Source organism: Zingiber officinale, chromosome 9B (genome assembly GCF_018446385.1).
Source record: "Zingiber officinale cultivar Zhangliang chromosome 9B, Zo_v1.1, whole genome shotgun sequence".
Taxonomy (NCBI): domain Eukaryota; kingdom Viridiplantae; phylum Streptophyta; class Magnoliopsida; order Zingiberales; family Zingiberaceae; genus Zingiber; species Zingiber officinale.
In genome coordinates, this window is record NC_056003.1 from 93,068,290 (window position 1) to 93,086,326 (window position 18,037).

Here is an 18,037-nt window from a genome sequence, read left to right on the forward strand (position 1 = left end):
TAATAGGAGGTCATCAATATATGTCAAATGCGTGAGTTGGACATCCGTACTCATAGGATAATAATGAAAAGCGGGTTGTTCTAAGATTCCTTTCAATGAACGAGAGAAAACCGCTAGACATAGTCCAAACAACAAAGGGGAGAAGGGATCACCTTGTCTCTACTATGATGAAATATTGTAGTGGTGCTATCATGTCTTTATCCAAATGGGTGACGCACACCTTGTGCAAGTCCATTGCGAATCATAATTGATTAGGTTTCTTTACCAAATTTGATGTGCCTTTTTTTTTCTTATTAAGTACACATCAATTGCACTTTAGGGAACATTCCAAAAGGTCTTTTATTTTTCTCCCAAAAGAAACTCTTCATGTGGGATCCCATATCACAACTTTGAATCTCTTATCACATGCTACTTTGTGACATTTATACCTTTTTCTTCTAAAGCAGTGAATGAAACAAACATTTATGATCAAATTTGATGTACAACTTAATAAGAGTTTATTTATATTCGTTCAATACACATAAAATTAATTAAATGAACAAGTTTGAATAACTTATTAAATTAAATAAATAAATTTGAACACATAAGTGCATGCAACTCGTTAATGTTCATGACTAAAGATTGTAAACTATTTGTGAACAATGTTCATAAATAACATTCACGAACAAAACTTGTGAATCATGTTCATTAATAAAATACTCATCAACATGTTAAATAAATAAAAAAATAAAAATGGGTAAACAAATATGTATTATAAACTTAATAATTAATAAAATAAAGTTAAAATTGTAAAATTTTCAAACTATGAAACTTGAACAACTAATTAAACTAAATTAATAAATTTAAACATATATATATTTAGTTCATTAATGTTCATGAATAAAGATCGTGAACTATTCGTCAATAATATTTATGAATAATATTCACGAACAAAGTCATTTTCAATTAAATTCAAGTCAAATTTAAATTAAGCTCAAGCTCATAAAAAGAAATAAAAGGAAATTTGAATAATCATTTTAATGATTTAATTCATTTTAGATTCAACTTGACTTGGTTTGGTTACTTTATCAAACAATCTCGAACATCAAGAAGTTTAGTACCCTAATTTCTCTTTTCCCAAACTAATACAAAAAAAAGGCTTTACCAGATCAATAGCAATATAAATTGTCGATGGGTCTGACCCTCTCATGTTGTGCTCATCATGCCTTGGCCATGGTCCTTGGTTTCCCAATGGCAAAGATCAAAAGGCAAAGCATAAAACTACGGAAAGGCAAGGCATGATTTTGAGCAAACACCAATAAAGGGGAACAAGCCATCATACTTCCATGAGTTGTCCAAATACTCGTGGGAGCTCTTTCCCACTTCCAAGTTCCAACATCTCTTTCAAATTGCAATGATATCCTGGGTCGGGCTAACCGTTTGATCTAAAATACAAAGATGGAGCGATGAACCAAAGCTTTCATTTCTCATGATGGTGATCATTATCAGTATGAAGAAATATAGATATATGAAATTGCTTTCTCAATTGATTAAGGTTGGCCCATTTTAATGCAAAAAGCGAAGAAACAGCAGGCAGATTGATGCAGCTCTAAGACATAGGGATATTCCCCTTGCCTTCAGGTGGTGGCACTCATTCCACTCAATTGAGTCCCATTAATGCCTTGTCCAGCAATTGAAATTTGTTTAGAAACATGTACAAAACACTCTTTCAGAGAAAAAGACGGTTGAATTTGATTGTCAAACAAGTAGGAGAAAGGCCAGGGGCACTCATTTTTCACTGAAATATAATAGGTTTTTTCCAACCCCCACCACATTCTGCTTCATCTTCAACAACGCATTTATTCGCGTTGAACATGAGACAGCACCGAGATGCATTTGGTGAGACGTCCCATCCCTTCAATGCCCAACTGAGACAACAGTAAATGTTGGGCGACAGATGTCGAACCTAGCAATAGCAATAGCAATGGCAACGGCAATCCCTCCCTCCAGCCAAACTCGTTCCTCCTTCACCAGCTTATTTTCTGAACGCTCTGTTTTCATCTTTTTCGATGCCCCCAGCTCATAGACTGGCCTATGCTCTGCAGCCTCCATGAGATGGAACACTTTTCAAGAAATTGAATAATGACAGCTTGACTGGATCTCAATATTAAAATATACATAGAGCGACAGGCTTCCTTGATAACGAGGATGTCCTGCCTCTTTTCTGCTGGGATCTGGAGTAGATTTTGAGTTCAATATCTTCTCTCTTTAGCAGAGGATGGTAAAAAAAATTCATGGGGTCCAGTTGTAGTCGAGCTCCTGTTACCGGAACAATAGCCAATAGACCTTTGAAGAAGCAAGCAAATAATTAAGGTTATTGAATGAACATTTTCATGAGTTTATAACTAAACTTCTTGTCGTTGCACAATCCTTTTCTTCTCCGTGTTCTTGGGGGGCTTGAGTAGGGGTGTCAAAAATGAACCCGACCCGACGACCCAACCCGAATCGACCCGAAAAAAATCAGGTTCGGGTTGGACATTTTCGGGTTCGGGTCGGGTTCGGGTTGGAGGGTTTTTTTAGGGTTAAATCAAATTTTATTTTGAAAATTAAGATGTTTTATGTATATTAATATCAAGTTAGTATGATAATAATGAAATATTGAGATAAAAGTGAAGAATTATAGGGAAAATAGCTCCAAAAAGTCATTTTGAATCGAATTTTCGGGTTACACGGGTTGGGTTCGGGTTGGGCGGGTTGGGCGGGTTCGGGTTCGGGTTTAGGAGTTTCGGGTTGAATTCAGGTTCGGGTCGGGTTCGGGTTGGGTTATAAAAAAAAAAAAAAAATTAACCCGACCCAACCCGACCCGACCCACCCGAATTGACACCCTTAGGCTTGAGGAAGTATGGGAGTAGTCTGCAGCAGTCACGGCATCTGTCACACGAGCAAGGTAAATTATAATTGTTAAAGCACGAGATAAGATACAACTCATTAGTTTATCCAATTTCACATGGTGCATTGCGATCACAGGCCATTGAGATAGGCAGCAAAGAAGGAGCAAACTTGAACAAACAAGTGTTCGGTGATACCAAAAATACTCATAGCACACTCCACATGTTTAGCTTTTAGTGAGGTTTGCTTTTAAAAATCAAGAGCCTGATAGATCTAGCCTCATGGTACCATGTTGTGACCACATAGTTTGTCTACTGCTAGGAATCACAGGAGAATCCAGCCAGCATAAATTAGATTCCACGTAAGGAGTAATTTCATACCAGAAGGGAATTTTTTATTTATGCAATAGTCTGATGTTCGATTCAAAGAACCACAGATGCCTTATAAGAAATCTACCAGAGAGCCGCATTGACACGGCACACACGCTGTTCAAAATGGTTGTTGTGTGACGGTCCCCTGATGCACCACTGTTATGTTTCCAAACGGACCCACCCTGTTACAGCTAAGAGAGGCTTTAAAAACACAGGCGCTTTCCATTTCTCCACTCATCGTGCATGAGCTGAGTGCCACGCCCTTCATGCAATGCCTCCTTCCTCCAATTCCTCTTCCTTTCGATCTGTGATCGGTGTTGAAATGGGAAGGAAGTGCAGGAAGCTGCCTCCGCTTTGGCTTCGTTCGTGAATAAGTCCGATTCCTGGCCATGGCAGTTGCTGCCGCTTCTGCTGCTGCTATTGTTTTGTTGCAGCTCTGCTGGTTCTCCTTTGGCTTGAACCACGAAAGCAGTGTGCTTTTGGAGGTCAAAAGAGGGCTCGAAGACCCGTCCAATGCCCTCTCTAACTGGGAGGTCGGTGCCGGCGATGAGACCCCTTGTAACTGGACCGGCGTCGGTTGCTCCGGCGGCAGGGTGGCCACCGTCGACCTCACCAACTTCAGCCTCGTCGGGCCCTTCCCGTCGGCCCTATGCCGCCTCCCTGTCCTTGCGTTCCTTTCCCTCTCCTTCAACTACATCAACTCCTCTCTCTCCGATGCCGCCCTCGCCGCCTGTGCTGCGCTCGCCCACCTCGACCTCTCCCAGAACCTCCTCGTCGGTCGCCTCCCCGACGCGCTCGCCGACTTGCCGGCGCTCACTTACCTCGACGTCAGCGGCAACAACTTCTCTGGTGAAATTCCGCCGTCGTTCGGGCGGTTCCGACGGATCGAGTCTTTGTCGCTCGTTGCTAATCTCCTCACCGGCGGTGTCCCGGATTTCCTCGGCAACCTCACCACCCTCCGCCAGCTTAACCTCTCTTACAATCCCTTTGCTCCCGGCAGCATACCCTCCTCCCTATCCGACCTCGCCTCGCTGGAGGTGCTTTGGCTCGCCGGATGCGGCCTCGTCGGCGAAATCCCGCGCTCCCTCGGCCGGCTCTCCAAGCTCCTAGACCTCGACCTGTCCAACAACGCGCTTTCCGGCCGCATCCCGGCGACGTTGGTCAACCTCTCCGACGTCGTCCAGATGGAGCTCTACAACAACTCGCTCTCCGGCCCGATCCCGCTAGGGTTTGGCAATCTTAGTTCTCTGGTCCGTTTCGATGCGTCGATGAATCTCCTCGAGGGGCCGCTTCCGGATGACCTATTCGATGGCCCCCGGCTCGAAAGCCTCCATATCTACGCTAACCGCCTCACCGGCGGCGTCCCCACCGCTGTCGCGCTGTCCACCAGCCTTGTCGAAGTGCGGCTGTTTGCCAACCGGCTCAACGGCTCGCTCCCGCCGGAGTTGGGAAAGAATTCGCCGCTCACACTCCTCGATCTGTCGGACAACTTGCTCTCCGGCGAGATCCCTCCCAGCATCTGCGACCGGGGGGTGCTCGAGCAGCTGCTCTTGATCGACAACATGTTCTCCGGCGGCCTCCCGGTTAGTCTGAGCCGGTGTCGAACCCTCTCCCGCGTCCGCCTCAGGAACAACCTGCTATCCGGCAAAGTCCCTTCCGGATTCTGGGGCTTGCCGCACCTCTGGCTGCTCGAGCTCAGTGGCAATTCATTTTCCGGTGGGATCTCTCCGATCATTGCAAACGGAGCGAATCTCTCCAAGATCGTCCTCGACAACAACCAGTTCACCGGAAACATCCCGGCGGAAATCGGAGCACTTTCAAAGTTATACGAGTTTTCTGCCTCCAACAACCGTCTCTCCGGTCCGCTTCCGGCGTCCCTTGGGAATCTCGAAGAGCTTGGGCAGCTCGACCTCCATCACAATCTCCTTTCCGGCGAGGTACTTCGAGGGGTCCAGTCGTGGACGAAGCTCAGCGAACTGAATCTCGCCGACAATGCGTTCTCTGGCGGGATACCTCCAGAGCTTGGCAACCTCCCGGTGCTCAACTACCTTGACCTCTCCGGTAATAACCTCACGGGAGAGGTTCCCATCCAATTGCAGAACTTGAAGCTCAATGAATTAAACTTATCGAACAACGACCTCTCCGGCGCTCTCCCACCTCTTTTCGCCAGGGAAGCCTACCGGGACAGCTTCCTCGGCAACCCTGGACTCTGTAAGGACATATCTGGGCTATGCCCTGTTTCGCATGGCAGGAGGTATCATCATAGCTCCGTGTGGTTGCTTCGCTCCATCTTCATCACTGCTTCCTTGATCTTTGTCGTCGGAGTCGCTTGGTTTTCGTGGCGATATCTCAAGTACCACAAGAAGAAGCAGGTGATGGAGAAGTCCAAATGGACACTGACTTCGTTCCACAAATTAGGATTCAGTGAGTTCGAGATCTTGGATTGCCTCGACGAGGATAACGTGATCGGCCGTGGAGGTTCAGGGAAAGTTTACAAGGCCATCCTCAGCGACGGAGAGACTGTTGCAGTGAAGAAGCTGTGGGGATCTTCAAAGGATGTTGAGAATGCAAAGCAATCCGATGACGATGGCTTCGAGGCAGAGGTTGCTACCCTGGGGAAGATCCGGCATAAGAACATCGTGAAGCTCTGGTGCTGCTGCAGCCAAAGAGACTGCAAGCTTCTGGTGTACGAGTACATGCCTAACGGGAGCTTAGGAGACTTGCTGCACAGCAGCAAAGGAGGGCTTTTGGACTGGGCGATGCGGTATAAGATAGCGCTCGATGCAGCAGAGGGGCTTGCTTATCTACACCACGACTGCATGCCCCCAATCGTGCACAGAGATGTGAAATCCAATAACATCCTTTTGGACGGAGAATATGGAGCGAAAGTGGCAGATTTCGGGGTTGCCAAAGCCGTGGAGATGATCGGGAAGGGCCCAAAATCTATGTCCATGATTGCTGGCTCTTGTGGATACATCGCCCCAGGTTTGGTTATCCTTTGATTCTGTCGTTCGTTCGAGGTTATATTGGATAGTATGCTGATGATAATTTCTGCTGCAGAGTACGCTTACACGCTCCGAGTCAACGAGAAGAGCGACATATACAGCTTCGGCGTGGTCATTCTCGAACTAGTGACTGGCAAACTCCCAGTTGATCCCGAGCTCGGAGAAAAGGACTTGGTGAGGTGGGTATCCAGCAGCGTCGATCAGAAGGGAGTGGAGTTCGTTATCGATCCAAAGCTCGAGGTGTCACGCAAAGAGGAGATCGGCAAGGTTCTCCGCGTTGGCTTGCTCTGCACCAGTTCTCTCCCGATCAACCGCCCCTCCATGAGAAGGGTCGTCAAGATGCTGCGAGAAGTTTGTCCAGAAATCAAACACAAGAGCGAGAAGGACGGTAAACTATCGCCGTACTACTCAGAAGATAATTCCGACTTCGGAAATAATGTATAAAATGGAAATCTGCCTGTATCACAGGCTTTTTTATGCCTGTTTCTTGCTCTGATGGTGCCATCTAGCCATTTGCGAATTGCGACTGGGAAATGATAAACGGGAGGATGACTGAAACATTAAACGAGTGAATTGGCACTCTGTAATTTCTGTTGGCGGACGGTGGATTGACAATGGACCGCATGCATACGGTCGAAGGGTGCTCAGCTCCGTCTGTTGCTGTTGCAGTATAATAATTGGATTGCGTTTGGTTATGTTCAATTTTAAATTCCAACGTGCTGCCCGTGATCGCTGTGTAAAAATATTCCGGAGATATCTCTGCTACCTTGCATTTACTCATACGTTGCGTTATTAGCGGGGGCTAGCAGGCGCTGGGCGGGAAGGGCGGCGCAAGAGTCCTTGTGTTCGCGGTCAAGTGTCGCAAATTTAATCAAATAATAATGCAGGCATTAATTATTAATTTTTTTAAAAAAATAAGATATATATTGTTAAAACTTCAGCATTAAAACGGATCCATCTGACGGGTCAACATAGTCAATATAGACTCCTCGAGCCAATTTAACCCGTCAAGTTGTTAATTTCTCCCGAGGAGTCTTTACAATAACGGCAGACTCTCTCCAGAAGTTTCCTACGACTTTATTGCCTCTTCCCTTAACACGTCAAATTTTACTAGGCAATTGCACATGAGACAACACGTGGGCTAAAATTACACATGAATTATCATAGCTCTTATCATAAGAGAAATAATATTCACTTAAAAAATTTTTAAAGATAGACACATAAATGATGGGACCCATAAAAAATAAAATCATTGATCTCATTTTTATATGTCTATCTTTAAGAATTTTCTAGATGAATATCATAGCTCTTATCATAAGAGAAATGATATTCATCTAGAAAATTTTTAAGGATAGATACATAAATGATGGAACTTATAAAAAGTAAAATGATGATCCCATCTTTATAAGAATTTTCTAAATGAATTTTTTAAATGAATATCATAACTCTTCTCCTAAAATGACCTCATCGACAGCATGATCCATGTGGTCTTCTAGTACAGAACATGGATGATATGATCTTTTGACGCTATGATGTGACACCTTGCTTACTGAACCTCTTACAATCAAAATCTGAAGAAGAAAGGTATCAGTTCCACATCTGATATTTTATATCAAGCGGAGACTAGCTTGAAATCATCTCAAGGAGAGGTATTTTATAAAAGGAATTAATTCGCTCTCTTTTCCTTTCTCTCGATGACTCTGCCAACATAGCAAACGCTATATACGACGGGAACAACTACGGAAAAGAAAGGAGAAAATTTGAACATAAAATGAATCACTGATATGAGACAGTATCGAATATGGAAGAAAATATGAGAATTCGTGATCACAGCAGATGTAATGGACAAATAATTATTAATTTTCATCACTATCGTGTTGAAATTTTTTATCAGGTATTATTTTTAAATATTTTTTTGAATTTTAATTTTCTAATAATGTTTTTTATTCATTTTTTACTGTTATAATATTAGGTTCTTGATATGATGGTTCAAGAGATGAGTAATCGGTTTTCAGAATCAAGTACGGAGGTACTTACTTGCATTGCTTGCTTAGATCCAAAGGACTCTTTTTCTCAATTTGATATTGGTAAGCTACTCCACCTTGCTGAACTTTATCCGGAGGACTTTTCATTGACTGATCGTGCAATACTTGAGGACCAACTTGAGACTTACATTCAAAATGTACGAGGTGAATTTTCTATGACTAAAGATTTGGGAAGTCTTGCTAAAAAGATGGTTGAAACGGGGAAGAATACAATTTTTCCATTGGTATATCGTTTGATCGAGTTAGCATTAGTTTTACCAGTTGCAACTGCTTCTGTTGAAAGAGTTTTTTCTGCGATGAAAATTATCAAGACTGATTTGCGTAATAGGATGGGGGATGAGTGGATGAATGACAGTTTGGTAGTATACATCGAGAAGGACATTTTTGCTACAATTGAAAATGAACAAATTTTACAGCATTTTCAACAGATGAGCACTCGTAGGATCCAGTTGCCTCCTCTTGTTTGTATGTCTAGATCTGATGCTGGTGGTTCAAGTATTAAAAAATAATTACTTTATTGGTATGCACATATTTTTATATCTATATTTAGTACTGTTATCTTTTAATATATTTATTTGATAATAAATTTTTTTTTTAGTCTTTCTTTAAACACCCTTCTAAATTTTTCTCTGGATCCATCACTATCTGAGAATAACATGGAGGGGGACCTGGTAAAGGTTGAGCAATGAATAAGGTAAGAATGGGCAGGGCAGGCCAGGCCGGGATTTTTGTTTTTTTAATCTCACAATACTGCGATGCCTCCGCAAAGAACTGGGAGCTCACGTGCGTAGAGCAGGAGAGTAGCTTTGTCCTGCGTGGTGTGGTTAGGGTGGTGGCTGTGCCGTGCAGTAAAGGACCATTACATCCATGAACAGAGCAGGCTGCGATTGGCGAGTGGTATTGATGATTAAAGTGGCGACAGGGAAGGGCGAAGGGGACAGTGGAGGAGGTACGTCGCCGGAGGCCCAGAGAGCTTGAGACGGCTAGCTTATTCATGTCCATATTGTGCGCCGTTTAAAGACCGTTAAGATCTATTTTTTTTATTACCTAGCTACCTCCTTCTATCCAAGTCCTACCCAACACAACCCCGCATATTGCCACATTTCATCAACCAAACAGTGTGCATGTTCTTCGATTAGTTATTATCAGTGGTCCAATTATTTTTCGATTTAGCAGCCTCAGCAATTGGCTGTTGGTCAGATGCTCCACTGCTGCCGTGACATCTGGAGTTTTAATCGATTAAATAATTCAGGGTTACCTTCGACCGACGCCATGCGATCGCAGAGAATCTAGAAAGACTTTTTTTTTTTTTTTACTAGTGTTAGTTTCTTAAATAAAAGTGAACATCTGAGGGTGTTCTGTGAGATCAAAATGCACAGCGCCACTTCCCTTGCACGCAATCAGAGGCAGCTCGCTGCTGCTGTCATCACCGCCAAGGCTTTTGTATTCTGTGTCTGTCTTGCGGTGGCAAGCGCTGGATTTGTGTAACGTCTTTTTGTCCGGTATGTGTGTTCTTTATTCATCTTGTCTGATACGATACATAAATGATAATGATAAGATCCGATAAAATTAGATAATTAAAAAAAAAAATGATAATCAGAAATTAAGAAGACAGTCAGAAATTAGGATGATATGTTAGTCAATAGATATAGAAAAAAGAAATAGGATTGTGTAGCGATGTCAGCAATATGATTTCCAGACGGATTCTCACGGGCCAAGACTCTAGATCTGAGACATCTTGGTCTAAGACTTGGTAGACAGTCGGGGTGATATCTGACATGGATCTAACTGGTCGGGCTCTCATAACATGGTTATATCTAGGCCTAGTTCTCTCAGTAAGATAACTCCCGGTCGGCTCTTGGACGATCTTTACATAGCTCCCGGCCCCCAAGGTTTAGGCCAAGTGTTATATCCGACTGATCATCCCGAGCTGCTCTATTCATATCTGATCGGGACAGAAGACACTATATGACAACAGGGTTAGAGAATCGTAACCGTCTGTTAGAAAATAACTGTTGTGTGTCAGAGAATATTTCAACGGTCTGCGGTCATCTGTGAATGGAAGCTTCCTTCAGCCTACAAGAGGATGCCACGTGTCCTCCATCACTCGACAGGATCTGACACCCGACATTCTCTGACATCGGTCAGCCTCCAGAGGTACGCATTGTCATATAAAAAGGGAGGTCCTCTCCCTTGCGTAGGTACGCTCTCTCGCACATTCAAACTTGTCTTATACTTTTCTTTCTCCTTCGTATACTGTTCTTCTGGAGAAAAAAGTACTTGACTTGAGCATCGGAGGGTCTGCTCCGAGGATTTTTTCCCTAATTTCTGGCCTCTAACGTCCGTGTGCTTGTCTGAGTGTGCGCAGAGCTCAAGTACCGCCGGCTCAGTCATCATCGTCCGTCAGCGCCATGTGGGGGCCCATCCTTATAGGCGCATACGAGAATGGTGTCCCAGTCATCCCTCTGTCAACCCTAGTAACAGCTCATCCGACCTTCATCCGACTCAGATTCCAGACAGGATCAATTTGACGGCATCTGTGAGAACTTTCTTCACCTGTTCTGGAACTTGAAGATGGAGGACACCGGGCGGATCAACGTGAATATGATGGCAGGAGAATACGAGCTCTTCAAGGAGGCTAAGAGGCGAGCGACTTCCGAAAATCAGACCACTGCTTTGTGACCGTATAAAATACCGCCAGTTTCTAAGGACCAGACTCATGTTTCTGATAGAGGGTCTAAGAGGAAACAACCTTAGGAGTTCCCCTCGGTCTTCTTTCGAGAACCTGGCCCAGACTATTATCACAAGGGTCCGAATTATTATAATAAGAAAGAGCAACCGCATACTTCTATGGCAGAAAGCTCCTTGCCCAGGGACTCAAAGAAGGGGAAAGTTATAGTCCTCAGGGAGGAGTCCCGAGGGGAACCTGATGAGCAAGTGCCTTTCTCTCTAAAGGTACTAGAGGAGAAGCTACCGAAGGGGTACAAACCCTCGGCCATTGGAGAGTATGATGGTAGCAAGGATCCAGAGGATCATCTCCGCAAGTTCCGGAACATTGTGTTGTTGCATCAATACAGCGACGCTATTAAGTGCTGGGTGTTCTTGAATACTCTATCTGACTCGGTACAGAAATGGTTTGATGGATTGTCGAATGAGTCCATCACTTGTTTCCATGACTTCAAAATTGTCTTCCTGTGCCACTTCGCCAATAGCAGGAAGTACCAGAAGACAGACCACTGTCTCTTCGCCCTCAAGCAAGGGCCGATCGAGCCCTTGAGGAGCTATATCAAGTGCTTCAATCAAGTGGCTCAGGACGTCTCATTCGCTACCTCGGAAATATTGATGAACGCCTTCTCTTATAGACTAGTAAAGGGGGAGTTCTTCTGAGATCTCATTCGAGACCCCGTGAAGAGCTTTGATGAGATGCTCGGGAAGGCCGCTAGCTATATCAACGTAGAAGAGGCTCAAGCGGCTCGGCAGAAGGCGGACAAGGCGCCTACTCCCGCCAACAAACCAGAGAAGAGGCCACCCCAACGACCAGCTCAGCCTCTTCCACGCACTCGGGATGCCCGATCACCTTTCCCTCCTAGTCAGGATCCCAGGCCGACCCAACGTGTGACAGTTGTCCAAGCCCAAAGGCCTGAACCGTGGGGGTCGCGTTACTGCACTTACCATAGGTCTCACACCTATGCCACCAGTGATTGCTTCCAGTTCGCCCGAGACTCTCGGCACATAGCTGAGCTGGGTCTGCCTCCACTTGAGATCGCATCCAAGATTCAACAGAGGATACTGGCCAGCCAACAACCCGTGGCAGGTCAGTCTGGTAGACCCATGCCCGACAATGTGGGACAAGGAAATCAGTAGCCCGGTCGCAACCAAGGAGCCCGGGGAAGCCCAAGAAGAGGAGAACAGGGGAAACACGACCATCCGTGAGATTGACATGATCTCTAGGGGGACCACAGATGGAGACTCCACTAGGGCTCGGAAGTCTCACGAGCGACGCTTGGAGATACACGCTGTAGGATGCAGCCGGGAGCAAGCTGCAGGACCCATCATCATCTTTGGGCCACAATACCTGGAGGGGCTGGAGCACCCTCACGACGATGCCCTAATAATCAAGACCGTTGTTGCCATCAGTCACGTGGCCAAAGTTTTCGTGGATACCGGAAGCTATGTCAATGTGTTGTTCAAGAGTGCATTCGAGAGCATGCAAATCGATGCTAGTGAACTCCAGCCCATGGCTACTTCATTGTATGATTTTACCGGTAATGAAGTACGACTCATGGGCCAAATCAAGCTAGTCATATCTTTGGGTAGCGAGCCCTTGGTGAGGACACGGAGGAGCACCTTTATAATGGTGGATTCGTCATCCTCATACAACGTCATCTTTGGGAGACCGACATTGTACAAGTTCCGGGAGGCAGTCTCCACTTTTCATCAGAAGATCAAATTCCCTGTGGGAGACTAGGTTGGGTAAGTTAGAGGTGAGCAATTGGTCTCTCGCAGGTGTTACATTAACATGGTGAAGGTGGAGGCTCGCAAGGCTCAGCGAACCCAAGATAGCAGGATCCACGTCATTCAAGAGGAGCCTTTGCCTATAGGAGAGGAGCTCATCCCTTGGGAGGAGGTCCAACTCTATCCTGAACGCCTGGAGAGCCTCACCCGCATATCAAGCGACCTGCCAATCGAAGTCAAGACGGACCTGGTCCAATGCTTGACTCGTAATAGGGATGATTTCGCTTGGTCCCCTGAAGAGCTGCTTGGGGTTAAGCCCGAGGTGGCCGAGTATAAATTGCACCTTCTGCTTGATTCCCGACCGGTCAAGCAGAAGAAGAGGAACTTCTCGGCCGAGCAAAATAAGATCATCCGAGATGAGGTGGATCAGCTCAGGAAAGCAAGTCACATTAGAGAGGTATAATTCTCATTCTGACTTTCTAATGTGATCCTGGTAGCTAAACCCAACAATAAGTGGAAAGTCTGCATTGACTTTCGAGATCTCAACCGCGCCAGCCCCAAGGACTGCTACTCGCTGCCCAGGATTGATCAGATGGTGGACTCAACCTCAGACTGCGAAAGGATTTGCATGCTTGATGCTTATCAAGGATACCACTAGATCCCTCTGGCATAGGAAGATCAGGAGAAAGTTAGCTTCATTAAGGCAGATGGTACCTTTTGTTATATCGTCATGTCTTTTGGATTGAGGAATGTCAGGGCTACCTATCAAAGGATGATGGATAAGATCTTCCGGGAACAAATAGGGTGAAATGTGGAAGTCTATGTAGATGACATCCTCATCAAATCCACTCTGGCCATAAATTTGATTACTGACATCGAAGAAACCTGTGGCACACTATGACAGTATGGGCTGAAGTTGAATCCATTGAAATTCCTATTTGGAGCTGGGGGGGTGGATTCTTGGGATACCTCATTACTGATAGAGGAATTGAAGTTAATCCGGAGAAGGTCTGAGCACTTAGAGACATGAAGGTGCCTCAGAATCTAAAGGAAGCTCAGAAGTTGGTGGGCATAATAACCGCACTATCCAGGTTCATATCTCGGGCTATGGATAAAGCCCTGCCCTTCTTCAAAGTGCTCAAGAGAGCGGCCAAGTTTCAATGGGATGACAAATGCAATCAGGCCTTTGAGGAATTAAAAAAAGCACTTGAAGACCTTACCCTCGTTGTTCAAACCTAATGCAGGAGAGCCACTCTGGGTTTATTTATCAGCCACCCCTGAGGCCATGGGGGGCGGTGTTGGTGAAAGAGTAGGACGATGTTCAACGACCAGTGTACTTCTTCAGCCACTTATTGAAAGGGGCCGAGTCCCGATACACAACCATGGAAAAATTGGTCTATGGATTGGTCCTCATGGCTCGCCGCTTAAGACCCTATTTCCTGGCACACCCATCACAGTCTTGACTAACAGTACCATGGGCAAGGCTCTCACTAATGTAGAAGTAGCAGGTGGCCTCATCAAATGGCCAATGAGTTGGGAGAATATGACATATAATACCAACCCCAAATGACGATTAAAGTGCAAGCTTTAGCAGATTTCTTGACTGAGGTCCATCAACCTGATTATGAAGAAATATGGAAGATCTATGTAGACGAGTTGTCTACCCAGCAGGAAAGAGGAGTGGGGATACTCCTAATATCCCCTCAGGAAGATGTCCTTCAACTGGTCATCAGGTTAAATTTCAGAGCCACGAATAATGAGGCGGAATATGAAGCATTATTGGCAGGACTGGAAGTAGCTCGACATGTCGGAGCCGCTCGGGCGGTTGTTTATTCAAACTCTTAGCTTGTAGCTAAACAAGTAGTAGGAAACTTCGAAGTTAATAGTGACAAGCCACAAGTACACCGGGAAGCATATGAGAAGATGGAAGAGGATTTCAAGGAGATCATGGTAACTAAGATTCCCAGAACAAATAACCAAAGGGATGATGAACTAGCTAAAATGGCTAGCTCTTTGACCACTTGGGTGCTGGATAGGTTGATAGCCTAGACCTTCTTAATAGCTCAGATTGACTTGTAGAACGAGTTATAAGTGAGCATGCTCTCACGCCTCCATACTCTTGCCCTAGTGCGAGTTATAAGTGAGCTATCTCTAACGACCAACAACCTCTCGGTCAAGATTCCAGGCTCTCACCTTAACGCGAGTTATAAGTGAGCATGCTTTTACGCTTCTAGACTCTCGTCCCAGTGCGAGTTATAAGTGAGCATGCTCTCACGCTTCCAGACTCTCGCCCCAGTGTGAGTTATAAGTGAGCTTGATCTCATGACTAATGACCTCTCGGTCGGGATTCCAGACTCTCGCCTCAGCACGAGTTATAAGTGAGCTTGCTCTCATGCCTCCAGACTCTGGCCCAGTGCGAGTTATAAGTGAGCTTGCTCTCACGACCAATGACCACTCGGTTGAGATTCCAGACTCTCGCCCCAGCGCGAGTTATAAGTGAGAATGCTCTCACGCTTCCAGACTCTCGCCCCAGCGTGGGTTATAAATGAGCATGCTCTCATGCTTCCAGACTCTCACCCCAGTGCGAGTTATAAGTGAGCATGTTCTCACGCTTCCAGACTCTCACCCCAGTGCGAGTTATAAGTGAGCTTGCTCTCACGACCGACGATCACTCGGTCAGGATTCCAATCTCTCGCCCCAGCGCGAGTTATAAGTGAGAATGCTCTCACGCTTCCAGACTCTCACCCCAGTGCGAGTTATAAGTGAGCATGTTCTCACGCTTCCAGACTCTCGCCCCAGTGTGAGTTATAAGTGAGCATGCTCTCACGCTTCCAGACTCTCGTCCTAGTGTGAGTTATAAGTGAGCTTACTCTCACGACCAACGACCTCTCGGTTGGGATCCAGACTCTCGCCTCAGCGTGAGTTATAAGTGAACATGCTCTCACGCTTCCAGACTCTCGCCCCAGTGCAAGTTATAAGTGAGCATGCTCTCACGCTTCTAGACTCTTGCCCCAGCGCGAGTTATAAGTGAGCTTGCTCTCACGACCAACGACCTCTCAGTCGGGATTTCAGACCCTCACCCTAGCACAAGTTATAAGTGAGCTTGTCCTCACGACCAATAACCCCTCGGGCAAGATTTCAAACTCTCGTCCTCGCATCTTAGCATGAGCTATAAACAAGAACACTACTTCGCTTAATAACTCACGGGTGAGCCTTTCACACTCTTAGTACTAGATGAGTTATCAACAAACAAAGAAGTGTCAGGGAAGAAAGTAAAAAAGAAACAAAGAATGAAGCCCAACTAGATTTGCATTTATTTAGAATACAAGGGAAACCATTTAAAATCTCATTTCCACAATTAAGGACATCTAAGCAATCAGAATTTTGTTCTAGTGTCAGTAGCCGGTTGGCACCTCGAGCAAACGTGTTCCACATGACCTGCTTGCCCCGAGTAAGATCGCTCCTGAACTAGCTCTTCCTTGGTGAATTGAATAATGTAACGCTGCTGAGTAATAGTTTCATCTTTGAGCCGGTTCTCTTCTTGAAGGAGGGCTATGGAAGCGGCATATTTCTCTTTTAGATAAAGCAATAATTGGGCCCGTCTCTCTAGATTCACATAATCTTTCTGCTTCAACGCTACTTCTGCCCGGGCCCGAGACTTAGCGGCTAACCAAAGTTCCTCAATGTCTCGACGGAGAGAAGACTAAAGATCCTTGTCATGCATCATCTCGGCTAAAGTAGTATCCTTTTGGGAAAGTAGCTGAGTCAGATGGGCTAGCTGTTGGCGCAGGGGAGATATCTCGTCAGACTCAGAGGTGGATTCCATGATCAGAAGAAGCCAGCAAGAAAAGTACAATGGTGCGGGGAGACTCAACCCTTTTAAAGAGGGAGATGTGAAGAGTCAACTTCGAAGGGTTGGTGAGGCCCTTCTCCCGAGGGGGATTGGGTGATTAAACATGTTATGTATCCGATGATCTGGGGAAAGGAATAACATTTAAGGACGTCATGGTGGAACAAGTAAACTAGAGCATGAGTCTAGTAAGTCAGAGCTGAGTCTCCTTTGACTAGACTTGGGGAGAGGCTTGTAATACGGTGCATAATGGTAGGGCCCGATAAAGTTGGGCAGTTAGAAGTCAATAGGATGTGGCAGTCAGAAGTCAAGGGGACATGACAGTCAAAAGTCAAGGGGACGTGACAGTCAGAAGTCCAGGGAACGTGACAATCAAAAGCCAAGGGAACGTGTTAATCAATAGGTAAGGAAAGAGGAAGTAGGACCTGTTAGAGTGTATACTAAAAGTTTAACTTTTTGTAAACATTTATTTTGAAATAAAGAATCACATTGGTCAAATGTCTACATTTATATGCTAAGTGTAGTTTTTCAATTAATTTATATTGTAGATAACATGGTGTGTGGTGCCACACACAGAAGATCATGTTATCAATTCCTTATAAATTATAAACAGTAGCTCACGACTAAGATGGAAAGGAGCAAACCATTGGAATAGTCGTAGTGTAATTTGGTATTAGTTTATCTTAACTATAAAATTACACTAGTACACTCTGAGTATATTGAGCAGGACCATTTAAGGTAAGTTCTTTTTATACTGACTGCATAAAATAATAAAACCTTTGTTATTATTGGAAGTGTATGCTCTTAATCCTGATATAATAACAAGTACATATATCTAGTATTTATTTCTTTGACTTATCAAAGGGTACGATTTAGTTCGATAAATCAATAGACCCGATAAGTTGGGAAATGATATTATTTATAGTGTGTGTTGTTGATTATAGAAGGAAACTGTGTCCTAGTAATCTATGTTGATGATGCCCCCATGAGGAGCTCATAAGGATTGTCATGTAAACCCTGCAGGTGGACTTAGTCCGACATGACGATAAGGTTGAGTGGTACTACTCTTGGAGCTAGATATTAATTAAGTGAGTTGTCAATAACTCATTTAATTAGTAGACATTCTATATCTTAAACACAGGTAGACTAATACACTCATGATAAGAAGGAGACCAAAATGTAATTTGGGATTGGTGCGGTAGTTCAATAATAATTCTTTAGTGGTATGAATTATTATTGATGAAATTAAGTTGGGTGTTCGGGGCGACCACGGGAAGCTTAATTTCATCGGGAGACCAAAACCAATTTCTCCTCTCGGTCCCTATCATAGCCTCTTATTTATAAAGTATTATACCCACCCATATCCATCTTCTTACCCACCTTAAGGTGGTTGGCCAAGCCTAGCTTGGAGCCTAAGCTAGGGCCGACCAAACCAAGGTGTGT

The 18,037-nt window shown here is 44.8% G+C and overlaps 2 protein-coding genes across 2 annotated transcripts; both read left to right on the top strand.

The window, feature by feature from the left end:
* The first annotated feature begins 3,477 nt into the window (after nucleotides 1-3,477).
* LOC122023924 (receptor-like protein kinase HSL1) lies at nucleotides 3,478-6,946 on the top strand. Its single transcript, XM_042582358.1, has 2 exons — nucleotides 3,478-6,224; nucleotides 6,300-6,946. Exons 1-2 carry the CDS (start codon nucleotides 3,629-3,631, stop codon nucleotides 6,686-6,688), a joined length of 2,985 nt encoding a protein of 994 aa, XP_042438292.1. The 5' UTR covers nucleotides 3,478-3,628; the 3' UTR covers nucleotides 6,689-6,946.
* Nucleotides 6,947-8,228: 1,282 nt separating this feature from the next.
* On the top strand, nucleotides 8,229-10,971 carry LOC122023161. Its single transcript, XM_042581248.1, has 2 exons — nucleotides 8,229-8,784; nucleotides 10,799-10,971. Exons 1-2 carry the CDS (start codon nucleotides 8,229-8,231, stop codon nucleotides 10,969-10,971), a joined length of 729 nt encoding a protein of 242 aa, XP_042437182.1.
* The last annotated feature ends 7,066 nt before the right edge of the window (nucleotides 10,972-18,037 follow it).